Source organism: Cavia porcellus, unplaced genomic scaffold (genome assembly GCF_034190915.1).
Source record: "Cavia porcellus strain 051 isolate PalLab524CR breed Dunkin Hartley unplaced genomic scaffold, mCavPor4.1 scaffold_4, whole genome shotgun sequence".
NCBI classification, from domain to species: Eukaryota; Metazoa; Chordata; class Mammalia; order Rodentia; family Caviidae; genus Cavia; species Cavia porcellus.
Genome location: NW_026947487.1, coordinates 50,812,415 through 50,838,400, shown reverse-complemented (window position 1 = coordinate 50,838,400; position 25,986 = coordinate 50,812,415). Strand labels below are relative to the sequence as shown.

Genomic DNA, 25,986 nt, shown 5'->3' with positions numbered 1-25,986 from the left:
GAATGCTTAAAATTATTTTCCTTTGGAAAAGGAAAATTCCCCAAGCTAGGGTGTGTTGTCGGAATTAGGGGTGAAAGCCTGTGGGTCACATGCACATGAGCTGCTCACTGCTCTAGGACCCACATGGCTGGTTTGTGTATGTTTGTGTGTACTTGTATGTCTGTACATGCTTGTGTCTGTGTTTTTATGTGCGGATGTGCATGAATGTATAAGTGAACAAAAACCCCATTTCTTTCTGGCACCATATGCCAAAAGCAATTTGCATAATAGCTTTTATATGAAAATTTTGTATTTTTATGACTAATTTAAAAAATCTGCCTTTGATCTCCAAATGGATCACATGGAATATAAACTTTTTAGAGCAAACTATTTTTAAAAATTTAAATCAGTTTGCTGGAAAAAAGTGTGTCTGTATTCCAATATCTCTGAACAATTCTTCCACTACAAACTTAAAAATTCTACACTAGAAACTGTCCCTACTCTGAACTCTGTGCTTCTTGAGTCTTCCTTATCTCTGAAAATGACACCTAGGGTCTATTCATATGCATCTCGAAATATAAATTTGGTGTAGGCGAAATAAGAGTTATTTGATGAACTCTTCTTTACATAGCGAATGAAGTCATCCCAACTTCCACTATGACATTCTTGTAACCACTGTTTTCATCGAAAGACAGAAAGTTGTCCCATGGTGTTGATTTGCAAATATATATATATATATATTTGTTTGGTTTTGCTTTATTTTTTAAGAACCTACTAAGTGTCAGGCTCTGTCCTTTGAATTTAAACAGCCTTGGAGAAGCAAAGCAATGAGAAAGAACTAATGGGATCACATCAGTGGCAGCCCTATTACCAGTTTTCTGTTAAAGACATAGCAAAATACCACAAAATTCACTTTCCTTTCAGACAGCTTTTATTCTTGGTAAACTGAAATAAAAAATGTAAAACTAAAATGAATGGAAAACAATTCAGAGCCCTTTATAAGCAAACATGAGCTAGTTTAGCTATTTAATTCATGCATACATTAGGAATTCAGCATACAGGAAATAATATGCCAAACTGGGAGTCACTCTTTACCAAGCCCGCTGAGCACTGGTTTTAGACTTTCCACACCTTCTTATGCTTACCTGCTGCATACAATTGTAACGTCTTGTTTCTTTTGTTCAACACATTTGTTGTGTCTATTCTCTGGAGGTGCTGGGCTCTGGGGTTCTGGGAATAAAGGGTCTGTGGAGTACATCTTTGCCCTCCTGCCTCATGTGCAAGAGTCACGTGGCTCCACCCGAGGACCATCTTCTGAGTCACATCTGCTTTTCATATGCTGACATTTGCTTCTGCTTGGAGATGAGCATTGTGACTCCTTATGCGTGGTCACAATTGCAAATCACCATCTGCACAGTTACCTCCCTGGAGCTCGGTTCTGGCTCAGTAGGGCTGCAGTGGCCTGTGTCTTGGAGTTAGCTGTCCCTTGGGGAAGATATCTGGTCCCGACCTTGCATGTTGGCCTCCCTGCTGGGGCTTGAGGTCCACCTGGCCCCCTTCTGAGATTTCCTTGCTGTGCTTGGCAAAGCGCAGGGAACCAGCCCTGGGCGAGTGATGGTCCAGTTTCAGCATGTCCTTCTGCACTTTTTCAGGGATCTCTAGGTCCCCCCCCCTCCCCAGGTTTCTGAGTGATGTCTGGAAAGAAGATACAAGCCAGTGAACTGAGACTGTGGAAAGATCCCTGCACCTGAGTCCTTGTTCTGGGGCCCTGGAACTGTGCCTGTGATGAGGGCTTGTGAGTGTCTTCATTGAAACCTTCCTTGTGTCACCACAGTTCCACAGTGGAGTGTTCCCCACCAGTTGTCATGAAGAGCTGGAGCCCTGAGGTGTCTTAGCTGCTCACCCGAAGTCTCGACGGTGGAGGAGATGGAGGTCTGCAAACATCAAACTAGAAGCTACTGTGACTAGTGATCCGTCCACTATACTGATTTCCCTAAATCTCATACATGAAGCTTTTAACATTATCAAACAATTGATGGAAATACTTTTTAAAGTATTATTCTCTGCCTTTTTTCTGAGATCACAAATTATACACTTTGTTCCTTTTGGAAACTCAGAAATATTTTGTTAGGAACTGCGTGGGATGTTAACAGAACAGCACCTGGAGAGAGAGCTGAGTTCCAATCTGAGCCCTTTCAGTTATCTGCTTTGTAACAGAGGCCACAAGATTTGACCTTTTTGAGCCTTAGATTTGACCATTTTGCACCTGAAAAATGGAGGTAATACTCAGTGGCCAAGCTCCCTGGGGAAGTGCTGATTATTTAGTGACTTCTCTGCACGTGAAACACTTAATGTGCAGGGTGCTTGACATGGGAGTTTGGGACAGCATCTTAGTATTTTAGTTGCTGTTATGATTAGAATATCATTGGGAGTGTTTCTGCTTCTTGGGAATTAGCTTGAATTTTTAGCTTAACAGCTAGTGTAGCTAAGTTCTTCCATGTCTCCCTGTAAACCCCACCCCACGCTGTCTTCTTACCATGTCTGCTCTTCCATCACGTGTGGCTCTCACCTGCCTTCTGCACACCATGATGAACTGAGCGTAGGGGAATGAACACCTTTCCTGAGACAGCAGAGGTTCTTGGGGAAGACAGGAAGCCCAGCCCGAGTCTTTCCCTGCTCCATCTCTGCTGCCTCAGGGCCCATGTACCGTCACGCACCTCCAACACCTTCCAGGAAGCAGTGAATCCCCTCCATGAAGACAGCTTTGCTCTTGAGCAGCAGATCCAACTAGCACAAGACCCTTCCTTGGCACCCTGGGATGCTGGTAGAGGGACAGTCCCTGAGGTTTTCTTTAGCCCTGTCATCATAGTACGCTGGGCTCCAGGGGACTAAATGAAGCTCATCACATCACATTGCCCTGCTTCTGTTTCAGGGTTTTCTGGGAGTTCTGTTGCTCCTCATGGAAGTGGTCAGGCTGTGCCTACCTAGCTGTGGCCACTTGCACCTACATGATGCTTTCCGTCTTTAGTGTAGCAAAGCCACTACTGTGACAGGCATGTTAAGTGCTCTGAGTAGTGCTTTCAGATCACCTGCATTAGAAGATCATTAAATGTTCCTGCCTGGTCTTTGTGGTCCTTCTGTTGGTGGTTGAGGAGTGGATTTGTTTTCATTTCTGTTTTTCTGAGTCATGCTAGGTACCCCAGGCGTGCGTTGATTCTTTGCTGTAGTCTAGGTCTTTGAAGTGAAATTGAGCTCTCATTGCACCGATATTTTCACTCCTGCCACTTTTCACTCGTATGGAAGATAAGTGGAGTGGAGGTCACATGCACATAGGGAAGGTGTCACTGTAAGTTTGTTGCTAAGGGGCTGGGATTTACAGCTGTGTGTTTGGCCTGAGAAAGTACTGCCTCATGTCTGTGCTTGAAATTTAAAAAATGCATAACAATAACGCAGAAGCAGTTTATAAGATCCATAAAAAAGCATGACTCTTGCCTGTTAAGACCTTTATCCACAGCTTTATCTTCTTTAGGAATCTTTATATTCAGTCTTGACATTAATGTCTTGTTATATTTTAACTTGGAGAAGGTAGGTTGAGACTTCTCAAGATGCTGAATACTTTCCTGAGAGTCTTTGCTTGGGTAAATACTTGATATCATAGACAAGATCATGAAAAAATAGTTTTTTTTTCATCTTTTGGCTATAAGATCCATAAGTGAACCCTTGAACATGAATAGCAAACAACTAAAAAGTAAAGTTTCTAGTTGCATAATTATTCATAAAGCAGGCATTTAAGAACTCCATGTTGGGTGATTAGGTAGTGTTTTGAATTTTCTTCAGCACTAAGATTTAACTTTGGATTGCTATCTGTTTTTTGTGAATATCAAGTACAAGGTAGATGGGCATTTAATAAAAACTTATGAAAAAGTGATCCTTCTTATACATTTGGGTCCATTCATAGTAATCATAGCATATTTTTTCTCAGTTTATGACATGGAGCATAAATGGTTCTTAGCTGAATGAAATCTTTTTTCTTGAGTGTAGTATGAACATTGAATAAAAAGGGAGAGAAATGTTTTGAACATAATTCCTTAACATATACACTACATGTGGACAAAGACAAGATGCATATTCTATATATCATTGAATTTGCCCAATTATGAGACCAAAGAATATGCAGATGTGTGGTGAAGAAATGTTTGCCTTATACCCTAAATGCTATGGACATGATATAACTTTAAATTGAACTAACATTTGGTCATTTCCTGTGTCTTATCTGTAGCCATAATTTCCACATGTTTTAAAAACTAGCTCTTCATGTTTATTCTCGCTTGCATGATTTGCCTCTTTGGTTTTTGATAAAAGTGCAGTTATGAGGCATGCTGCTAATTTTGGTCCCTTTTCCTCTCTGTCACAGTTCAGTCAGTTTCACACAGGAAAACATGATTTTATATCTATCCTGTGATTTCTTGGCGGGCTGATCTGAAACATCACTCTGTATACTTTTTCTTTTGAACACAGGGGAGGTTTCAGTGATTTCACGTCTTTATTTGAAGTGTTTCTTACATAACATATCAGGCAGTGGCGCAAATGGTGGATTCCCTGCAAGTTCCCACTCCATGGTTTTCCTTTCTTTTCTGATGTTTTTATAAAACCTGCTCATATATTACCTTGTCCTAGCAGATCAATATTTTCATTTCGTACTTCCAACTGGAATGTGCCTATGGCACTTTTCATGATAGAATTTGCATTTCTCCCTCTCTTACTACTTGTCAACTCCACTTTAAGCCACTGATATATTTTTTAAAATTAATATGTGTTTGTAATATATGATGTTTACATTCCTTGTGGGGATTGGCAACTCTGCATAACACTTCTTAATCATTTTTCATTCACTTTCCCTCTCCTTCTTCTCCATCTCTTTCCTTCCTCCTTTGAGAAACATTTGTCTCCCTACTTCCTATTTGTTATCTATCTATGTCTGTCTGTCTATCTATCTATCTATCTATCTATCTATCTATCTATCTATCTATGTTATTTTGCTCTTTATTTATGTCTAGGGTTTCTTATATGATGGAAAACATGGGATATTTAAACTATGTGTAAGAGTGTTGGTAGAATGTAAACTAGTTTCATCACTATGGAAATCAGTATGGAGATTCTGAAATTAGAAACTTCATTTAACCCAGCAATTCTCCTTCTAGGTCTCTTCCTGAAAGAGATAACGTCTTCATATTACGGTGACACACACACACACTCATGTTTACAGCAGCACAGCTCATAACAGCTAACTCTTCGAAGCCGCCTGTTTGTTTATCACAGATGAGTGGATAAAGAGTACTTACACACCATGGTTTACTACTCTGCCATAAGGAAAGATAAGCTTGAATAGTTTGTAGGAAATGGAGGCATTAAGACAATAATGGTAAGTGATGCACAAAGTGTATTTCCATAGTAACAATTAAACACAAATCTAAAAAAGGTAAGGTGGTGCTTGCAATTGATAGGAGCTATTGAGATGGTTTGCTTTATAGTAAACAAAAGGAATTGAGCAACATAGCCGAATCCTTTGTGTGTGCAAACTTTAATGAGTTTAAAAGGTTTTTGAGAGAATTGTAGTCATGACTGTATTGAGGTTTTTGTAGTGCATGCATATAAATCATAAACTTTACTTAGATACCTGCTGAACCGCTAACCACCATTGCATGGAGGGTGGCAGTCATGGAGGTGGCGACGCCCTGTACCCACTCTCAGCCTTTCCAGTTATCTACTCACCACCCTGATCCTTTTACTTCTAATCTTGCTTACTTTACCACAGGGTGAAGACTAGAGGAAAGGTACAGCTGAAGTCATAAACACCAGTAGGTAGTAAACTACCAGGCGTGCCCCTCCTCTGCCAAGGTACACTCTGTGAGTGGTTTGCCATGGTGCCCAGGGACCCACAGAATTTGATGATCCTGGTCTGGTTTAGTCTCAGGCACCTTTCAAGCCTGAATCCTGCTTCTATTTGTGAAAGTATGCAGACTAACATCAAAATACTATTTTGCCAAATTTAAATTCATTCAAGTACACATAAAACACACATACTGCTTCCAATTGCTTTGCTGCAATAAGCCTATGAACTCTGTACTATCGTTCTGACCAACTAACTTGTTCAAATTCACATACCCAGGAGATGCAGGGCAAGAGTTTGAACCTGGATGCCCTGGCTGCAGAAGACATGCTTTGGAGCTAAACTTTGCGGCTGATTTATGCAGCAGACTTTTTAAAGTATATGTGATACACAAGAGTGAATCAGAAATTAAGGAAATGAGATAAATGCCTCTGTAATTGAATTTATTGAGGTACAGGCTATGCATGGTACAGATAGCCACACAGGTCACTGCAAGAATCTGGAGTCAGGACGAACCTTCGTGGGTAGAAGTCTTTGGTGGAGGAAATGGTCTTTGGAATCATAAAAGATGGGTTGAATTTTAACCAGCATTCATCTGCAAGGACTCAAGAGTTGGCCAGGGGAAACTCCAGGCAAAGAAAATGGAGCAGGCAAAGCCAGATTTTAGTACCATAGGCCAAGACTCTTTAGAAGACAGCAAGTATAAGGCGAGATTGGGTTTTTGATACACACAGTGATAGGAAAACTGGTGAGATTATCATTGGGACCAGGGGCTGAAATTCTAGACTAAGCATTTAGAGCTTAAACTGGGAAACAGGATCAGTTACACTTCTTACTCAGAGGCTCTTAGTCTCGTCTAGGAAGAAGTAAGGGAAGATGCGTCCCCAGGTAGTCTACTTATGTCTCATCACTGTAAGAGAAAGGTGGCCAGGTAGGACTGGGGACAGGGAGCAGTGGGGTCTTTTCTGGGGGCAAGGAAATGTGTTGGTTTCCCAGAAGGACATTTGTTTTCTGGGGAATTTTTAAAGAAGACCCTGCTCTATGTAAAATGTTCTGTTACTTTGACTCCAGTCCTCTGAGTGCCCATACAGAAGCTTAGGAGAGGTACAGTGTGGCACAGTATTTCACAGGAGAGTGGGGTGCATTTGAGCTTGGGTGTCTGCAAAGCACTGTGGCCAGCTGCCGAGGACTGAACAGCCATGAAAGGTGATGACAGAGGTACAGGGTGCTGACAGGACATTTAATGAACAATCTCATTTCTGCTACTTTAACAAAAAATATTACCTGATTTGAAGTTATTGTTAACTCATATAAGGACAACGAGGCCTTAAACAAAGTGGATTTTCTGTGTTCACTGCTGTCTTACAGACTTTACCATAGCTCATGCTGGCATCTGCAGTGTCACAGAATGTATCTTTGTCCCTGATGTTCAGAAAAGCTTTATGATGACAAAACAAAAGGTCTCATTTTCAAAAAATATAATTTCTGAGTTATTAAATCAATAAAACTTCCATGTTGGTAGGAATCTTCTCAGGGGATAAATGTTGTATGCTGGCATTGTTGGAATATAGAGTCTCCCCACAAAGACTGGCACACACTGGGGCTGGGGATTTAGCTCAGTGGCATAGGCGCCTACCTTGCAAGTGTGTGGTCGTGAATTCAATCCCTGGTACCGATAAAAAAGAAAAAGACAAAAAACAAAGACAAAAACCAAAGCAAGACTGGCACATTCAGAGGTTGGGGATTGGGCTGGTGACCCGATCCTGGGGGTGACTGACTCATTGGTGGATTTATCCAGTGATGAGCTCATAGTTGAATGAGCTCCTAGGAAATGAGGCCTGATTGGGAAGGTGGGTAACTGGAGGCAGGACCTAAAAGAGTGTGTGTCCCTCCTGGTTCCTCCTTTTTCTCTCTGCTTCCTCACTGCGGAGAGGTGAGAAGCTGTCCTCTGCCACACTCTGCTCTGTGCCCTTCCTGGATTGGTGCCAGCTATGGACTGAAACCTCCAGAAACCAAGCCCAGATAAACATGTTTATTTAGGTTGCAGGTGCTGGGTATTTTGTCCTGGTAATGGGAAAGTGATTCAGATATCTGTGCAAGCGTATATGTAGGTACGCATGTCTAGGCATATGTGCATATTCATGGAAGAAACCTGGAAAAGCGACAAGGAATAAAACATTAACCAATGCAATTTACTTCAGAAAATATCTTTGAGTATAATAAAACCCTCTAAATTAAAACTCCAAAAGACAATTTCATTTTTCCCCAGCTTGATTTTTCCTTTGCATGAAATCAAATCAAGTGATTGATTTCACATAGATTAATTTTGAAGTGAATCTAACCAGTGACTATGAGAAAGTATGCCAAGAATATCATTGGATGCATAAGCCAGGAATTCAGAGAAGTCTGGACTAGAAATGTGAAGGCAGGTGTCACTGGCATGGAAATGTCTCTGAGCCCTGTGGATGGATGAGATAACTGAGAACATTTTTTTTTGTAGAATCAATGGGCCACGACACACAAGATGGTGTGACAAGTCAGGCTGGACAAATTGTTGGTAAGTGGTTTGGTTGAAAATACTATCCATTCTTAGGGAAGTAATATAGTCATTAACTTCAAAATCTGTAATTTTCATTGTGGCTGGAGAAGGGTCTTAAAGAACATTAAACAGTTTGCTGAGTGTTTAACCACATTCTAAGAGCGGCAGTATTTATAATCTCCCTTAAAAGATTATGTCTGATGTTCACAGTGAGTGGAAGATGATCAAAAACTCACTTGTTCTCATTTTTAAAAGCACATTGCCAAAACAATGAAGAATAGAACTGGCATTTGAATTTCTGGGTAGATTCTGCAACTGAATTATAAACTTCTAAATGCGCTCGCTTGTTGTACAACATTGGTAATTTTGATAAGTGTGGGGGAAGTGAAACTTTGAGAAGCTAAATAATTTATCTATAAATCCAGTGACCCAGGTGAAAGTACTTTATTCACAACAAAGCCAGTACAAGGGTATTAACACTTCCCTAAAGCACTGGTTAGTCATTAGCATGTGAGAATGTCCTGCTGTGGAGTTAACAGATCATCTGCCAAAGGTTCACTGTTGATAGTGCACTTGAGAAGCTTCTCTGTGAAAGAAGCAGAGGGCTTATCTTAATGAAGGTGAAAATGCTTTTAGACTGGAACCCAAGTTAGTTGCAAAGTTGGAGAGAGAACCCTGCATTCTTCCTAAATCAGGGAAAAGAACTTGAGCCTTGAACAACTGTGGGCCAGCTCCCAGAAAGGAGGTCAGCTTAGACTGAGAGTAGACATAAGGGTCAAGTAGAAATTTCTCAAGTGACAGAGCTAAGGAGACTGGGTTCCAATGACCACATAGATGGAGGTAGAGCAGAGGAAATAGAGACAGATGTCTACTCCCAAATCCTGAATCCATGGCATGCTTCATTTTCTGTATTCTAGGTGAGAGCAAAGCCTTAGGACCGTGGAAGGGCTTGAGGAGATCCAGACATTATATCTGAAGCTGCCCACAGGCTACCGTAGTTTTCCCACCAGGCATTGGCAGGAAGTGGAGAAAGCCTGAGATGTGGTAAAAGCACCTACATAGTCTCCCCTCTTTGAGGGCCACCAAAAGCCCATGTTTTTCCATGGGTCAGTCCAGGGGGACCCTGGAGACTGAAGACAAGCACACCTGAATGTCCAGTCCCATGTCCACAGCTAGGGCAGGCCGGGCCTTGGTAAATCTCTGTTTTCCCACAGGAGAATAATATCCATTCCTCCTTACTTTGTGAGCATGTTGTGTAGATTAACACGATGGAATTTGAAAGGTGCCATTTAAGTATAATATGTCATTAAAGTATTATTCTCACTGCTGGTGATTAGCTAGAAAGCTTTAGATCACCTGGATATTTCCGGGATTCCGTTTTCATGGTCAGGTGCTAGTTCTCCTTCCAAAGACATCATGTTTCTTTGTCATGTGGCATGGACTTTGTCATTTGAGCCCTGGAGTCATGGACCTGTGTCTGGGTTTTCCCTTAATTAATTCAGAGTTGTGGCAGCAGTAATAACAGGGAACCAGCTGATTGATTAAAAGGAATTTTGCCTTGTCTGTAAATTTTTATTTTGGGGAGAATAAGGGATGAAATGTAGGTAAGGCTGATTTGGCTGTGACATCACCCTGTGGGTGCAGACCCAGGGAATCAGGAAACATCCAGTTTGCCCACCTCACGAGTCCACCCGCCTCGCACCTCTTGGCTCGCTTCCTATCCCAACTTTTAAAGCACCGTGCCATCTCTCACAAGGCTGTCCTTCCTTTCTTCCTTTCTTTCCAGATAGCTCATGTCCAGCATCCCTCACCAAGATTTGTTTTTCAGCACGTTTGTAGCCCGTAACGACAGCGCTCTGCATGACAGCTAGGGCATCGTAGGTAAGTAAGGCACTTTAATTATTTCCTACCCTCTTCCCATCCTCGTCTCTTGGACCCCTCCCATTTGCAAAACACCCCTGCCATTTGCAAAACACCTATCTCCCTGTTTTCTGTCATCTATCTTTTATTTTGCTCTTTATTTATAATTTGAGTTTCTCATATAAGAGAAACCATGTGATATTTAAGCTTGAGCCTCTGGTTTATTTCACTTGATGTGATGTCTTCAAGATGTATCCATTTTCTGACAAATGAATCTGATTTATTCTTCTTTACGGTATTTTATTTATTTAGACTCGTTCCCATGAAAGCATTTCCACAGCAGGTAGAATTCTATGGTCAGGGCTGTAAGAGTCTTTGTAGTCCAGGTGAAGTATGCTTTGCTCTTTTTAAACCTCTTTTGCCTTTTGACCCCCGCTCAATCAATACTGGGTTGTTTTCCCTTTTCCTTATTTGGCGGCTGAAAGGCCCTTGACTGAAGGTCCCTCTACTTCCTGGGCCAATACATACAACGTGTTAGACAAGTCAGGGGTTCAGGGCACCAAGGGAGGCGCTGGGGACTGAGGTAGGAAAATCAGAGCAGGACCTCCGCTGGGATTTTAGAGTGTTCCGAGTGTTAAACTCGAAGAAGTCTTAACTTGTTTTCTTCTCTGTTTTTACCACATTTACATACTTGACAAAGAGTCAAGGGAGACAGTCACATTTTTTTGACTTTTATTTGTTCTTCCATATCAATAACTGTTTTTCTACAAAAACTATCATGGTACCCCCCTTGAGGATGCAGCCTCTCTCCCCTCCCAAAGTCTTAGTGAGCCTCAAAACTTATCACTTTCCTTCCATCTGTGGGACTTGCTTTGGCTCTATGGAACAGCACTGTTCACAGTTTGCTCATGTTGAGATGGCCCCACCTGAGAAATGTTGCTTTTGCTACCAGGCAGCCTTTCTATAGGTGTTGGATGATTTACAACTCACGAATTCACTCAATAAGCATGAAACTAAAGCACAGACTCGCTTTCACTGTGGTAGACATTGGATTCTGCATGGATCACAGGTCCTTTCTTCAGTCCACCTCCCTCGGAGCAACCCTGCATGTGAATCATGCAAGGAAAACTTTCTAGTATGAGTTTTCACTAAAATTCACTCTACCTGTCCGTGCTCATTTAAACAAAAGATAAAAAGGGTTATTATGATTATTGTTATTATTTTGTAGATAATAAGACTACTGTTATTTATACAATGCTGGAGACACACAATGCCCCTACCACACAAAGCCCTTGGTGACAGATCAGGCAGTTCAGTTTCCTTCTCTCCTTGGACTCTGTACAATGGGTCCCTTCTTATCTTTGGCTGCGACCTTCCTGGGATGGGAACTGTGACCCTGTACACAGTGGCAGGTCCTCCCCACCGGGCCCCAAAGAATAATGGGGAACCCCAGTGTTTCTGCTCAGGCAGCCTGTTTCCCTTGTCTATCCTGGTACTCATGTTCTTATATTCCAGGGTCTTCAGTTCTTATTGTGAGCAGGAAAGAAGAGAGCTGGGCATTGCGGCTGTTGTTGAAAGGTCTCTAATGGCTTAGGGAGATTCACTTGCAGTGACACTGCGCAGCTCCACGTGTTGTGATGGCTGTTTTCATTTATTTGACCATTCTGTGTGCTTCTGGCCCGAAAAGGCTTCCTCAGGAAATGACCCTGTTTTATGGATTGTTATTCTAAATGAAGTAAGTGTCAGAGCAGATGATGAGTGGGCCAGAGTATGCAGGACTGCAGGGTGCATTTCCAGCAAACGGTCATCAGTAAATAATCACAAAATGCAAACTGGTGAGTGAGGCACTGCTCAGTCCACAGAGACTCGCCCACTGTTTTCCGTAGACTCTTTCCTTGTGGAAGCACCTGTCAGCAAATGAACGCTCCCTCTTTGGCCTCATTCGCGTGCTCGCTTACCAACTGCTGCTCATCCATTAGGATTCAGGGAACATTTCTAAAAATCTGTTAAATCCTTGGTTTTTAGCAGGCGAGTGTTGGTGGCAGCAAACCCGAATGCTCAGTTGCGTGGTATCACACCAGCTGCTGTGGGCTGTGACTTATTAGAAAATTGTTAGGATGTGTGTGCTTCTAAAACCGTCTCTTCTCTTCTTAAAATATGTGGTTGTTTAAACAAGGTGCAGTTTACACCCTCAGAGAAAACACTCTGTCATCCTAATGCTTGACAGCCTACAGAATAACTAGCCCTGGGGGTCCCTTCTCATGTCCTTGAAGTCCCTGACCCCATCTTTTCCCTTCTACATTCTCTGTCCAAGAAGTGGTCTCCAAAATAACTGTTTTATCACCACATCATGGTAATCAGGGATGTTCCCTCTCAAATAGGTAACACCTGACAAGTTAAAAAGGAAGTGCAGGTATACAAATGTTTTTCCACTTCATCTCTGATGTTACACAAGATACCCAGTTACAAGAGAGACACGATTTGTGTTTCATTTGGATATCAAGACTGGAAGGAGAAAAAAGGAACGAGAGACAGGAGAGAGAGAGAAAGAGAGGAGAGAGAGAAAGGAGAGGGAGAGGACAGAGAGATAGAGATATATAGAGAGAGACAGAGAGAGAGAGAGAGGGAGAGAGAGAGAGAGAGAGAGAGAAAGAGAGAGGAGAGAGAGGAAAGGGAGAGAGAGAGCGAGCCAGCGAGCACTCCGCAGAGAGTCAGCGGCTCTACTTGTTATTCTTCAAGGCTCTCATCTTGTTCAAACAAATGACCTCATCCATTTCTTGACTTCCTGTTTGTTCTTTTTAATCTCTTTGGTGAATTTTATTACTTTTTCTGTTATCACTGAATGGCCATTTAATTAAAAATCCCAACTGTTTATTAGAAGTCTATAGGTAGCCCAGCACTGTAGAAATTTGTAAAATGAAGGAATTCTGACTTGGTGGAGCTTATATTTTTAGGACATGATTATGGAAACATCAAATGACTCCAAAACATGATAATATTACATATTTATGAATGCAAACGAGTGTAATTTAAGCTGAGTATATAAACACAGACAAGAAGTTTGGCTTAAGGTATTCCTTATAGTTGCAAATTGCAAATTACAATTTCTTAGAGTTGGCAAAAGGTAGCTAAGCTGGTACTGAAGAGGGAAACTGAATTTTCAATACTTAAAGTTGAGATGAAATAGTTATTACTCAAAAGGAAAAAAAAAGGCATTGAAGTATTTTTAATTCTTTTCTTTGCCCAAGTGTGAAAGCATTAGGTGCCTGTAACTCCTTTATTCTGCTGGGTGTCATGAGATCAGTGGTGTGTAAACCCTTCACCAGTTCCTCATAACTGAGATTGTGGAACTGCGTGGTCTTCTGTGTGCTTTTATTTTGTTTTGATTACTTCTCTTTAGGGGCCCAGAGAGGAAAATGATGTTGTTCATAAGATGTTTTTGACTGTCCTGGAATTTTTTTTTCCTGTGCCACCATGCTGGGAATTGGGTCCAGCACATGTTGGGCAAGTGCTTTGCCACTGAGCTACATCCCAGCCCTGTGCCTGGGAAACTCGGCACCCCAGGGTGGAGGGAAACATAGCGTGCCAGGGAGCCAAGGCCCAGCTCTCCGGCTTTCTAGGGTTGATTTCTGTTGGGAGCTCGACCGAGTGATATGAGGCCTGTGGTGAGGAGTGAAGCCTGAGCTAGATTGCCCCTCCCGTCGACCGAGTGATATGAGGCCTGTGGTGAGGAGTGAAGCCTGAGCTAGATTACCCCTCCCATCGAGTATGCCAAGATGGCGCCCATTTCCTGCTCCCTAGCTAGTAAACAACACGCCCTGTAAGCTAGTCTGCCCAGCAACAGCTGACGCTGGCCAATCAGCTCGTCTTGCCTACTTTGATGTGATTGGTCGATGTGTCCATATATATGCTGACACCACCCCTGGGGCGAGAACACACACCAAGAAGAGGGACTGCTGAGAGAAGCACACAAGGAGCCGTAGGGAACGGACCAGAGGAGGCTTCCCTCAGGCGGGATCCGAGATCCCGGAACAGGGCGTACGGAGAGAGAAAATAAATCAGAGGCTATCCGCCGACTACTCGTGTCGTGTGTTTTTTCCTGCCGGCCGGGATCGACACCGACATTTGGTGGCCCGTACGGGGAACTGATCACCCCCGAGGCGAGGCGGACGACGCTCCAGTATTGCTCTGCAGGACAGGTGAGTAGGGGATAAACCTGGGCTCTGGGTGGCGCGCACCTACAGGGCTTTTTAGACTCCCCTCAAGCTCACGTGTATGTGGCAGGTTAGCCTCACACGGTGAGAACGGACTCCTCAGTGACAGGCATGGGCAACTTACCCACTAAGAGTTCCAAGTCACTGGTAAGAGCGGTGAAAGACCTGCTCAAGATTTCAGGTATATCAATGAGCTCCAAGACACTTACGGAGTTTCTCCAACAAGTAGATGAGGCGGCACCCTGGTTCCTGCCGACGGGGCACTTGTCCCTACCTTGCTGGGAGAAATTAGGTAAGGATTTAGAAAGAGCAGAAGAGGAGCGCCGACTCCCACTTTCGGTTCGGCCGCTCTGGGAGATGATTCATTCATGCCTCAAAGGGGAGAGGAATGGGGCTAAGGATAGCGCAGATGGGCTCTCTCAGGCCCGCCGAGCTTTTGAAGGGGCCCGTTCGGAGTCCTCCCGAGAGGGGTCCGTCGCAGGGAGCGTGCGGAGGCGCTCGCGAGAGCGAGGCAAGAGAGAGGTACCCCCTGCCTCGGATTCCTCGGGCTCAGATACCTCGGAAGGCGAGGACAATGAGGCAAGTGACCCCCCTAATCCCTTTGCAGCTTTACGTAGAGACCTAGTCAAGATGCAGACAGACCTAGAGAAGGGAAGGAAACTCCTGAGCACTCCCCAACGGAAAGCCGTAGAGCCTTCCGCGCCACCCTGGGAGGTCCCAAACACCGGTTCCTGTGGTGAGATGGCAGCCTGGGGCCATCCTCCGTCACCCCCCCCATGGAGGGAGTGGCCTGGACCGTTGTCACATGTAGGGCCACCATCTTGTCTGCCTGGCGACCCGCCATCTTGTGCCCCAAAGACTGGTCGGCCATGTTACAAAGAGATACAATTTTGTGATAGGGAGGGACAGACATCTCATGGGGAGGCACCACCCTGTGAAAAAATGCCAAGGTCCCAGGGAAGGTATTTTCGTAGATGGACATTTAGAATGGAACAGATTCCTCAAGGGGCGAATGAGTATGAACAATGTGGGCTTTATCCGGTGCTCCTAGCGCAAGGCCAAGGACCCAATTACTGGGAACCACTGGAGATCAAGCAAATTAAGGAGCTTAAAAATGCGGTTGCCACATTTGGCCCTACTGCTCCTTACACTATAACTATGTTGGAGAATTTGTCTGCCGGTGGCTTTCTGACGCCCAGTGATTGGACCCAACTGGCTAAAGCCTGCCTGGCCCCCGGGGCTTTTCTGGATTGGCGCGCCTGGTATACTGAGTTTGCCGCCGAACAGGCTGAAAAAAATGCGGCTAGGGGCCATAGGGGGCAAAATGAGGATATGCTTATGGGTAAGGGTCAGTACGCTCAAGATCAAACTAGATTCCCTCCAAATGTGTATGAACAGATACATAACATAGGCATCCGCGCCTGGAAGCAGGTAAACAACACAGGGGTGGCCTCACAATGCCTCTCTAAAATTGTTCAGGGCAACACAGAACCTTTTGTGGATTTTGTGGCCAGAATGCAGGAGGCAGCTGACAGACTCTTTTCAGATCCGAGTGCTGCTGCTCCTCTTATTAAACAGTTAATCTTCGAACAGTGCACCAAGGACTGCAGGGCAGCCATAGCACCCCATAAAGGTAAAAACATAGAGGCGTGGATTAAAATTTGTAGAGAAATAGGGGGGCCATTATCCAACTCAGGCGTGGCTGCCCTTTTAGCCGCCGCCTTACAACAGACAGGGCCTCAGAAGACCAATCACCCTGGTAAGCCCAGGGGATGTTTCCAGTGTGGGGATCCCAGCCATATAAGGAAAAACTGCCCCAAGACCGGACAGGGGGAGTTTATATCCAAGAGACAGGAATCAGACAGACGAACGGGAACCTGCGAAAGGTGCGGTAAAGGTTCTCACAAAGCAAAAGATTGCAGATCTATTTTTGATGCCCAGGGGAACCGTATTAGTGGCAGGGAGACTACGGAGCCAAAAAACGGCCAGAGGGGGCCCTCCTTACGGACGGGCCCCCACTCCCTAGACAGGACAACACAAGATGGCACCCCCCCACAGGGGCCACCCCCGGGCCAGCAGGCGTGGACCTCTGTGTCGCCTCCAGACTCCTATTAACACCCGATATGGGCGTTCAGGTGGTTGAAACCACCTCCAAAGGACCACTACCCGACAAGCTAGTTGGTTTAGTGATTGGACAGTCCTCCACAGCCCTCCGGGGCCTTACCGTGATCCCTGGAGTTGTAGACCCAGATTATTTAGGAAACATCAAAATCATGGTACAATCTCATATAGGGACCATAGTAATTGATGAAGGGGATAAGATAGCACAACTTTTACTGTTCCCCAGTCTCCATGAGAGACCCCGGTCCGGTCAACGGGTTAGAGGGGGTCAGGGACTTGGCTCCTCTAAGGAAATTTTTGAAGGACTTCATATGACTCTTGATAAAAGGCCCATGCTATCGCTCAGGATTAACGGAAAAAAGATAACAGGACTCCTAGATACAGGGGCAGACCGTTCCATCGTCTCCAAGAAAGACTGGCCCCCTAGTTGGCCTACCAACACAGCTGACAACACACTCCAAGGATTGGGGATAGTGGCTGCCCCCCAGGTTAGTGCCGTGACCCTGCCTTGGGGTGATGAGGAAGGTCACCGAGGACATTTTCAACCTTTTGTCTTGCAGCTGCCAGTATCCTTGTGGGGAAGAGACGTTCTCACCCAGATGGATGTCACTCTTACATCCACCTGCTCTCCCCAAGCCAAAGGGATACTCAAAAATCAGGGATATGTCCCCGGCAAGGGCCTGGGCGCAGCCCTGCAGGGCCGGACATCCCCCGTACCTGTAGAAAAAAGGGAAGGTAGACACGGGTTGGGTTTTTCCTAGGGGTCACTGAGAAACTTCTCCTGCCCGCTCCAATTAAGATCACCTGGAAATCTCAAAATCCAGTTTGGGTGCCTCAGTGGCCCTTACCCAAGGAGAAGCTTTTAGCATTAACTGAGATAGTCAAAACCCAGTTTCAGGCGGGACACGTAAAGCCGTCAACCTCCCCTTGGAATACCCCTGTCTTTGTTATCAGGAAGAAATCAGGCAAGTGGAGGCTGCTCCATGATCTGAGGGCTGTCAACTCACAGATGCAGCCCCTGGGGGCGATCCAGAGGGGACTACCAGCCCTCTCAGCCATCCCTCGGTCCTGGCCAGTCTATGCCATAGATCTTAGAGACTGTTTTTTCTCAATCCCCCTGCATCCAGAGGACACCCACAGATTCGCCTTTACCCTACCCACCATTAACCAAGAGAGTCCTGATCAGAGATACGAGTGGGTTACATTACCCCAGGGTATGGCCAACAGTCCCACCATGTGTCAGATGTATCTTGATTTTCTACTGGCCCCCTTGCGTGAAGCCTTCCCCAAAATTAGATGTATTCATTACATGGATGATTTGCTAATCAGTGCAAAAGATGTGACTGAGTTGGAGGATATGCTTGGCCAATTGGTCAGGGCCCTGAGAAAGGCAAATTTACATATTGCCCCTGACAAGATTCAGGGAGGAGACATAGTGACCTACCTGGGCACCAAAGTCTCCCCCACATCGATTTCTCCACAAAAGGTAACCATCAGAACAGATAGCCTAAGGACCTTGAATGACATGCAAAAGCTACTGGGAGATATAAACTGGATCAGACCTTATTTACACATCCCTAACTCGGACTTAAAGCCCCTGTTCGACCTCCTGAAAGGAGACCCGGATATTGCCTCCCCCAGGGAGTTCACCCCGGAAGCCAGAGTTGCTCTGAGAAAGATAGAGGAAGCCCTAAGTACAGCTGCATTGCGGAGAATTGACTCAGAACAGCCTTTTGAGGTCTGCTTGTTGCAGACCGTTTCTCAACCTACGGCAGTGATTTGGCAAAAGGGACCACTTTTGTGGGTGCACCCTAAGGTCTCACCTGCCAAGATTATCGAACATTATCCGGAAACGGTCGCTTCCCTGGCCTTGGAGGCACATGGCAGGGCTATCCAACATTTTGGCTCTGCACCCCATGCTATTCGGGTACCTTATACCGCTTCTCAAATAAAAATCCTGACTGCTTGTATAGATACGTGGGCCATCCTGAGATGTGTTTTTCTTGGGGAGATAGACAACCAGTTCCCCAGGGACCCCATACTACAGTTTGTTACTCAACATCCGGTGATATTTCCAAAAATCACCGCGTCCACACCACTTACTCCTGCAACAACGATCTATACGGACGGGTCAAAAACCGGGATAGGGGCTTATGTGGTCTCAGGTATGCCTCCGATCAGCATACAATTTGAACCAGATCAACCACAGGTGGTAGAGTTACAAATTGTACAAACCGTCCTCGAGAAGTTCCCAGGGGCCCTTAATATTGTTTCTGATTCAAAATACGTTGTTAATGCCATGCAGGTCCTTGAGACTGCGGGCCCGATTAAGCCAACCTCCAAAGTAACTAATTTGTTTTTGTCTATCCAGACTCTGCTGATAAATAGACACAACAAAATATACATCACTCACATAAGAGCACATACGCGCCTGCCAGGGCCCATGGTACAGGGCAATGCGGCAGCTGACGTGGCCACTCGCCCGTTGTGGATACTCAATATGTTATCTTCAATAGAACAAGCCCGTCTGTTTCATGACAGATTTCATGTCAACGCCAGGACGTTAGCCAACCAGTACCACATTTCCAGGGCTGACGCGCGGGACATCGTACGGTTATGCGGCTCTTGCGCCACATACACACCCGTCGTATCAACGGGAGTTAACCCCAGGGGATTGATTCCTGGCGACACTTGGCAAATGGATGTCACACATATGATAGAATTCGGATCTCTTAAATATGTTCATGTCTCTACGGACACCTGCTCTCATATTATATTTGCGACTGCTGAAACTGGCGAAAAGGTGTCTCATGTAATCAATCATTGCCTGACAGCTTGGGCCGCATGGGACAAACCAAAAATATTAAAAACTGATAATGGACCAGCTTATACAAGCAGAGCCTTTAATGAGTTCTGTGAAAAAATGGGGGTACAATTAAAACATGGCATCCCATACAATCCCCAAGGTCAAGGAATTATTGAAAGGGCTCATAGGAGCCTTAAAGATATTCTACAAAAACAAAAAGGGGGAATAAGTCAGGGCCTGCCCCCAAAGGCACGGCTCTCCATGGCACTGTTCACATACAATTTTCTGAACCTGAATAACAACAATCACTCCCCGGCCATGGAACATTGTAATCCATCTCCTGGCAATAGGGGATGGGTGAAATGGAAAGATGTCCTGACGGGACAATGGATGGGCCCGGATCCAGTAGTTAGCTGGAACCGAGGTGCGGTTTGTGTTTTCCCGCAGGAACCAGGACGAGAACCATTGTGGGTCCCAGAACGGCTGACGCGTGTGGCGAATCCAACGAAACATAATGCAGGAGACACTCCAAAACTCAACGGCAGCGGACAGCCTAATCAAGATCGGTCCGACCAGGATATTGCTGCTCGACCGAGGAATACCGTATGACTTATGGGACACAGTAATGATTATGCTCTCGATAGTAATTGGCTCTCTTTTAGGGTACGGTGCAGCCAGAGTGGCTAGGCCACGCCGCCTTCCGGCAGCCCCCTTCCTTCTGGTTTTGATGCTCACCACCACTACTGAAATAGGAGCAGACTTGGTGTGGGCAGCAATACATCATCCGCCAGCGCTAGCCGCTATCTCCACCACAGCCCCCTCTCTCCCAAAGTTGTATGCAAAAAACTGCTCCGCCAGATTGCCTTGCATACCAGATATACCGTTAACCATCAGACCCATACGTTTTGACCTTCCCATCACCAATGACGTGGTCATTTTTTCCACTAATAGTAACCCCTCGTGTCACCGGGGATCCTGCGTTAGCTTCCTGCCCCTCCTTGTAAAATGGTACAATACCTCCCTGACGGTGAGGTTGTCTGTCCCATCCCTGCATTCGCCTGGATGTTTTAAAGCTGGCACACTTAGCGGCGGAGTCATCACTTTTAACTCAACCTGCAAACCCCGAGCAGCCATGCACACCCGTCCCGATTTCCCCACATGCCCATACCGTGTGTCCCCAAGCCGAAAAAGACAGATGGTGGACCTGTCACAACTTTCATGGCAGCCCTGTACTGTCGACGGCGTGGGAGTGACTCATCTAAACATGTCTTGGTGGTCCCGGTTCTCTCCTCCATCCGGTAGTAACAACATATTCGCGTTGACCTGGTGGGAGTCCTACCTGAGAGTGAACAACAAGTGGGCAATAAGCTTCCCCTTCCCCCTTAATGAAAATTGGTTGTGCCTCTCCACCGGAGCCTGCATGGACTTAAGACCCATGCTCGCTATTAACGCTTCTGCCTCTAATGGAACCACCAATGTCACCCTTAATTCTGAGGCTGCATGCGTAAAACCGCCCTACTTATGGGTATTCTCTGCTGACATCTCCTTTAAGTGCAGTAACCAACCATGCTTTACAGGGAACTGCTGGAATGGGTCTTTCCCGTATGCTATGTTGGCTCTTCGACCCCCACTGATGTGGGTTCCCTTTAACGAATCTGTTTGGGTTCATCCCGTCTATCAGCAGGACCAACTACCCATGCTCAGACGTAAGAGAGATTTTGGGATCACAGCGGCCCTGACAGCACTGTTCGTGACTCTGACTGCGACGGCTGTGACGGCTGCCGTTGCTCTGACCCAGTCTACGCTGACGGCTCAGGCCTTTACCAATCTTACGGACACCACCTCCCTGGCGCTGAGGGAGCAACAAGAAGTCAACCTCCTCCAGCACAACGCCATAATGGCGTTACAGCAGCAGATCGACCTAATCGCTCAGGAAGTCCAGGGACTCTGGGAGGTGGCTAACAATTTATGTGACGCCAGATGGGCATTCACCCAGTTGTGCGTTACCCCCATCCAGGTCAACCGTTCGGCTTACAGGCAATTTCAGGATTATGTTCTCACCACCTATAATTCTTCCTTTTGGAACGCTAGCGTGCGCCTGGATATGACTATCCGGCAGCTAGATCAGATAGAGGTGCCTATACTTACAGCCTCCTTTTTTGATGATGTCCTAAGCCAGATAGGCTCCTTCTTCAAACCTTCGTCACTTCTTGCGTATGGGATCATTCTTGCTCTTGTGATTGTCACTCTCGTGACTCTTAGGTGCCTGCGGTCGATAAGGGCGACCCAAAAGACACATATGACATTGATGATGTTGCTGGCCCAGAGTCAAGGGGATTCCACACCTAGCGTTTTCTGGGCTCAGGCTAGAAAGGCACGGCTCCTTTAACCAGTACGTGGCTGCCCTCGCCATTATTCTTACGGATGTTCTAGTATTATTACGTACGTCTCCTTCCCCGTCGCGGCTGCGAACTTAGACTAGAAGGACCCCACGCTTAAGGCGTGTTCCCATTGATAATTAGAAAATAGTAATTAGTGATTGTAGTGAACGGGGATTATGGTTGGTAATTAGTGATTACGCGGTTCCTCAAATGTCACTCGGCTGACCCCTCCGTGTCTCCCCCAAGATATAAGCTTTAAGAGTTGAGTGGGCAAGCCAACGACGGGTAAGACGGGAGAAGTTCTCCTGATCAACCTAAGACAGGCTCTACTCCGAGGGTCCTCTAGGGAGTGAGAGTTATGGCATTGAGATGCGAGACCAAGGGTACTGCAGTGCCATCCGCCTCGAGGGTTGAGGGGAAGGCAGGAATGAATGTCTATATGCATCCAGGTTCGGTTCACAAAAGCCTGGCCCTGCGAAAAAATGAACCACTCACCTTGAGCATGGTCCTGGCGCAAGGATATGTACGAGACAAGGTGATGCACAGCAGGGTATAGACCTCTACATTCTCTCATGCCTCGGCCTGCGAAGTAGGCCCACTCCCAGACACCTCACATGGACCCACAGACCACACTATCTTAATAAATAAAGAAGGGGGAGATGTTGGGAGCTCGACCGAGTGATATGAGGCCTGTGGTGAGGAGTGAAGCCTGAGCTAGATTGCCCCTCCCGTCGACCGAGTGATATGAGGCCTGTGGTGAGGAGTGAAGCCTGAGCTAGATTACCCCTCCCATCGAGTATGCCAAGATGGCGCCCATTTCCTGCTCCCTAGCTAGTAAACAACACGCCCTGTAAGCTAGTCTGCCCAGCAACAGCTGACGCTGGCCAATCAGCTCGTCTTGCCTACTTTGATGTGATTGGTCGATGTGTCCATATATATGCTGACACCACCCCTGGGGCGAGAACACACACCAAGAAGAGGGACTGCTGAGAGAAGCACACAAGGAGCCGTAGGGAACGGACCAGAGGAGGCTTCCCTCAGGCGGGATCCGAGATCCCGGAACAGGGCGTACGGAGAGAGAAAATAAATCAGAGGCTATCCGCCGACTACTCGTGTCGTGTGTTTTTTCCTGCCGGCCGGGATCGACACCGACAGATTTCAACATAAGCTTTCATGAATCCTTTACTTTCCTTCCTTCAGTCCTTCCTTCCTTCCTCCCTCCCTCCCTCCCTTCCTTCCTTCCTTCATTCCTTCCTTCGTGCCTTCCCTCCTTTCTTACCCATTCCTTCTCTCCTTCACTTTTTCCTCCTCTTTCTTCTTCTCTCCCTCTTCCTCTCTCTGTCATTCATATATTTTACAAATGATCCGGGCAAGTGTAGCTCCTTAGGCCCTCAGCGGCCACCACCTCTGTCCCTACCCTCCACCCCCGGAGCCCCCTGGCACAGCTCTTTTCAGGAGGAAAAAAGTAAGTGGGCATTCGAGTGTTTGTTTTGTATAAGAAAATTTCGTGACCGTATCGCCTAGGTGAAACAGTGAGTCCTCCTTTCATCTTGCTGAATGTGTCTCCTGTGTTCTGGGTGATTGTCTCAGAATCTGAAAACATTTTGTGGCTTGCTCAGCCTCTCCTCGGAGAGGAGAGGCTGGTCATTTCCACTATCAGTGTGAATCTATGTTATAGACACAGAGATCTCAGCTTTTCCCTAGCTTTGCTTATCACAGCAGCGTGAGCTGCGAGACACTGACTCTGAATGAGACACTAACTGTGTTGCCGAGTGGAAAAATAGAGTGTTTTTTCCCGGTGACCTTAACAGTAATGGGACTGTATGCAGGAAAACATCCTGGCTGAGAATGAAGGGACTCCTCATCTCTGATTACTAGACTAACACTAGACTAAAAAGCAGTGCTTTAGGGCCCTCTAGTTAGGAAACAGAAACACAATTAGAACTTAAGATTAGTCTATGCCTTCAGGTGGGGCCACCCAGAGGTTCCTTTCTTGGGTGAATCACAAGGAAAAGAGAAAGTGGGTATTATTCTAGAGGCTAAAAGAGTCATGTCCTTGTAAGTCTATCTCTGTGACCTAAATGCCTGAGCTGAGACACTGCAAACTTCTTGGAGAACACTGTGTTTTCTGATAGCCAGGCTCACCCAGAAGACCATAAAACATACGTGTGACTCAGTTTCCTTTCCAATGCTTTGTTATCCCAGAAAGCAATGTCAACTCTTGCAAGATCAGCTAATGTGACTTTACCGTACTGAAAGAGAAAGAATTCATATACTTGATTAGTGGAGGGCAAATCTGCCCAAGTGGTTTTATTAAGCAATGAGAGAGAGAGAGAGAGAGAGAGAGAGAGAGAGAGAGAGAGAGAGAGAAAGAGAGAGCAAAAAAGCAAAAAGCCAACAAAAATAGCAGAGAAACAGACATGTACTTTTATTTGCTGATAATTAAATCTAAAATGGCAGAATTATTTTACCAAATCACACAGCCACTACCTCAGATGGCTGTATGGGATGTAAGGTCCACTTACTCTGGGAACAGCTGATGTGTTGGGCAAAGAAAATAAGCCTGAGGACTTAGGTCTGCTCAGATGGGTGGAGACTTCTGCCTGGTTCGATCCAGGCGACACTTCTCATCTGTCCACTGAAGGCCGCAGAGCTCTTGGCTGGTGGATTAGGATGCAAATGGAAGCAGGTGGAGAAGTTAAGGGGCAGAAAACCACCTGAGAGTCAATGGATCTCAGAGGTGACCTGCCACTGACCCATGGTCTTCTCTCCTTCGTCCTCCTCCTGGCCTCTCTTCTGATCACACTGTGAGGCAGGGTGAAGCTTCGCTGACGGGAGGTAAATGCAAAGCTCCCTGAAATAAATGCATTGAAGGAGGGTTCTAAAGGGCTTTTCAACTGCCAGAGCGGCTCTTCCAGCAGCAGCAAACTTTCAACTTTCTGAGCTAAGTGACTGCGGAGAGGGCACAGCAGCTTCCTTTCAGCCACAGGGAACAATGCCCACAATTATTTAAAGTCCCAGCCCTTACATTTGGTGACAGAATAAAGAAATCCATGATTTGAGGCATGTTATCTTTTCCCATTCAGAGGGGTCAGTTTACAATACCTCAGAATCTAAATTAGGTGAAAATGAAAAATCTCCTTCTTGATTGTTCTTTATCACAATTTGCAGAATGTTATCTTTTTGCATTCAAAAGAGTCATGTGATAATACCATGAAGTCTAAATTAGGTGAAAATGAAAAATCTACTTATGATTTCTGCCTTTAGCTCTTCCTAAAATACAAGCAATGGCAAGAGAGGCATAGATAACTCTTGGTCAGGGAGCTCCCCACATTTAGATGTCAACTGGCTGTGGGTCCAAGACAGTGTACACTGCAGGGCCTTGTGGGCTCATAAACTCTTCATTGGGGTACCACGCACTGTTCCTTTCACCTATGACTTGATTTTCTACAGTGCCATGGGTCTGCATCTATATCTGGGTCTACATGGAGAGATTTCTGACCTTCACTGTTACTTTTCACCGGGCCTTACCAGAACCAGATAACAACAACAGAGGGGTATTTATTTAATTTTCTGGCTTGAGGAAATGCAGGGAACTTCCCAATTCCCCAGGAAAGGCCCAGTGCAAGGCCGATTGCTAATGAGACTCCCGTGTACCTAGATTTATGGTTGGTGAGAAATTATTTCTCCCAAGGGTCTGACTTTTTAAACCGCCTTTACACGAGTAAGAAGATGGTATACAGACGAAACTCAAGTTACTCCAAATATTTGGTCTAGAATTTGCTCTTGAAATCCAGTGGATATTAGAAATAAGAATCTGAAATCCCCTGGGTACAAGAGGTTGCTATTAGAACCGGCGAATGTTTTAAAAGGATTGAATTCAAGTCGAATTCCTTAATTTTAAATTTCTATCATAGCCTCTGTCTTGAAAGGCTAATTAAATTACTGGAACAATTTCCTTGACAATTTGAAAAAAAAAATAGTGAGGGTTTTTTTTTGTTTAAATAATATATTTGAGACAAATAAGGAGAACATCTTTGCTGTGGAGTAGGGATTTATGAGAGCCTACTTTGAGGTTCTGCTCTCTGTTTGATGAAGCAGCACCTCTTTGCCTGGTGTAGTCCAAAGGGAGCTCATCAGGGGAAGCAAAGCAGAGGACAGAGCTCCTGGCCCTGCAAATCCCAGAGACCAGCCGC

General features: G+C 45.5%; 1 protein-coding gene across 1 annotated transcript; it reads left to right on the top strand.

The window, feature by feature from the left end:
• Window positions 1-13,881: 13,881 nt before the first annotated feature.
• On the top strand, window positions 13,882-22,901 carry LOC134475700 (uncharacterized). Its single transcript, XM_063247009.1, has 2 exons — window positions 13,882-14,467; window positions 19,857-22,901. The coding sequence occupies exon 2, from the start codon at window positions 19,924-19,926 to the stop codon at window positions 21,796-21,798; it is 1,875 nt and encodes a 624-aa protein (XP_063103079.1). The 5' UTR covers window positions 13,882-14,467; window positions 19,857-19,923; the 3' UTR covers window positions 21,799-22,901.
• Window positions 22,902-25,986: the final 3,085 nt, after the last annotated feature.

What these genes read in the sequence shown, in the direction of transcription:
- LOC134475700 (XM_063247009.1), top strand. Translation starts at nt 19,924, where the DNA reads ATGCAGGAGACACTCCAAAACTCAACGGCAGCGGACAGCCTAATCAAG.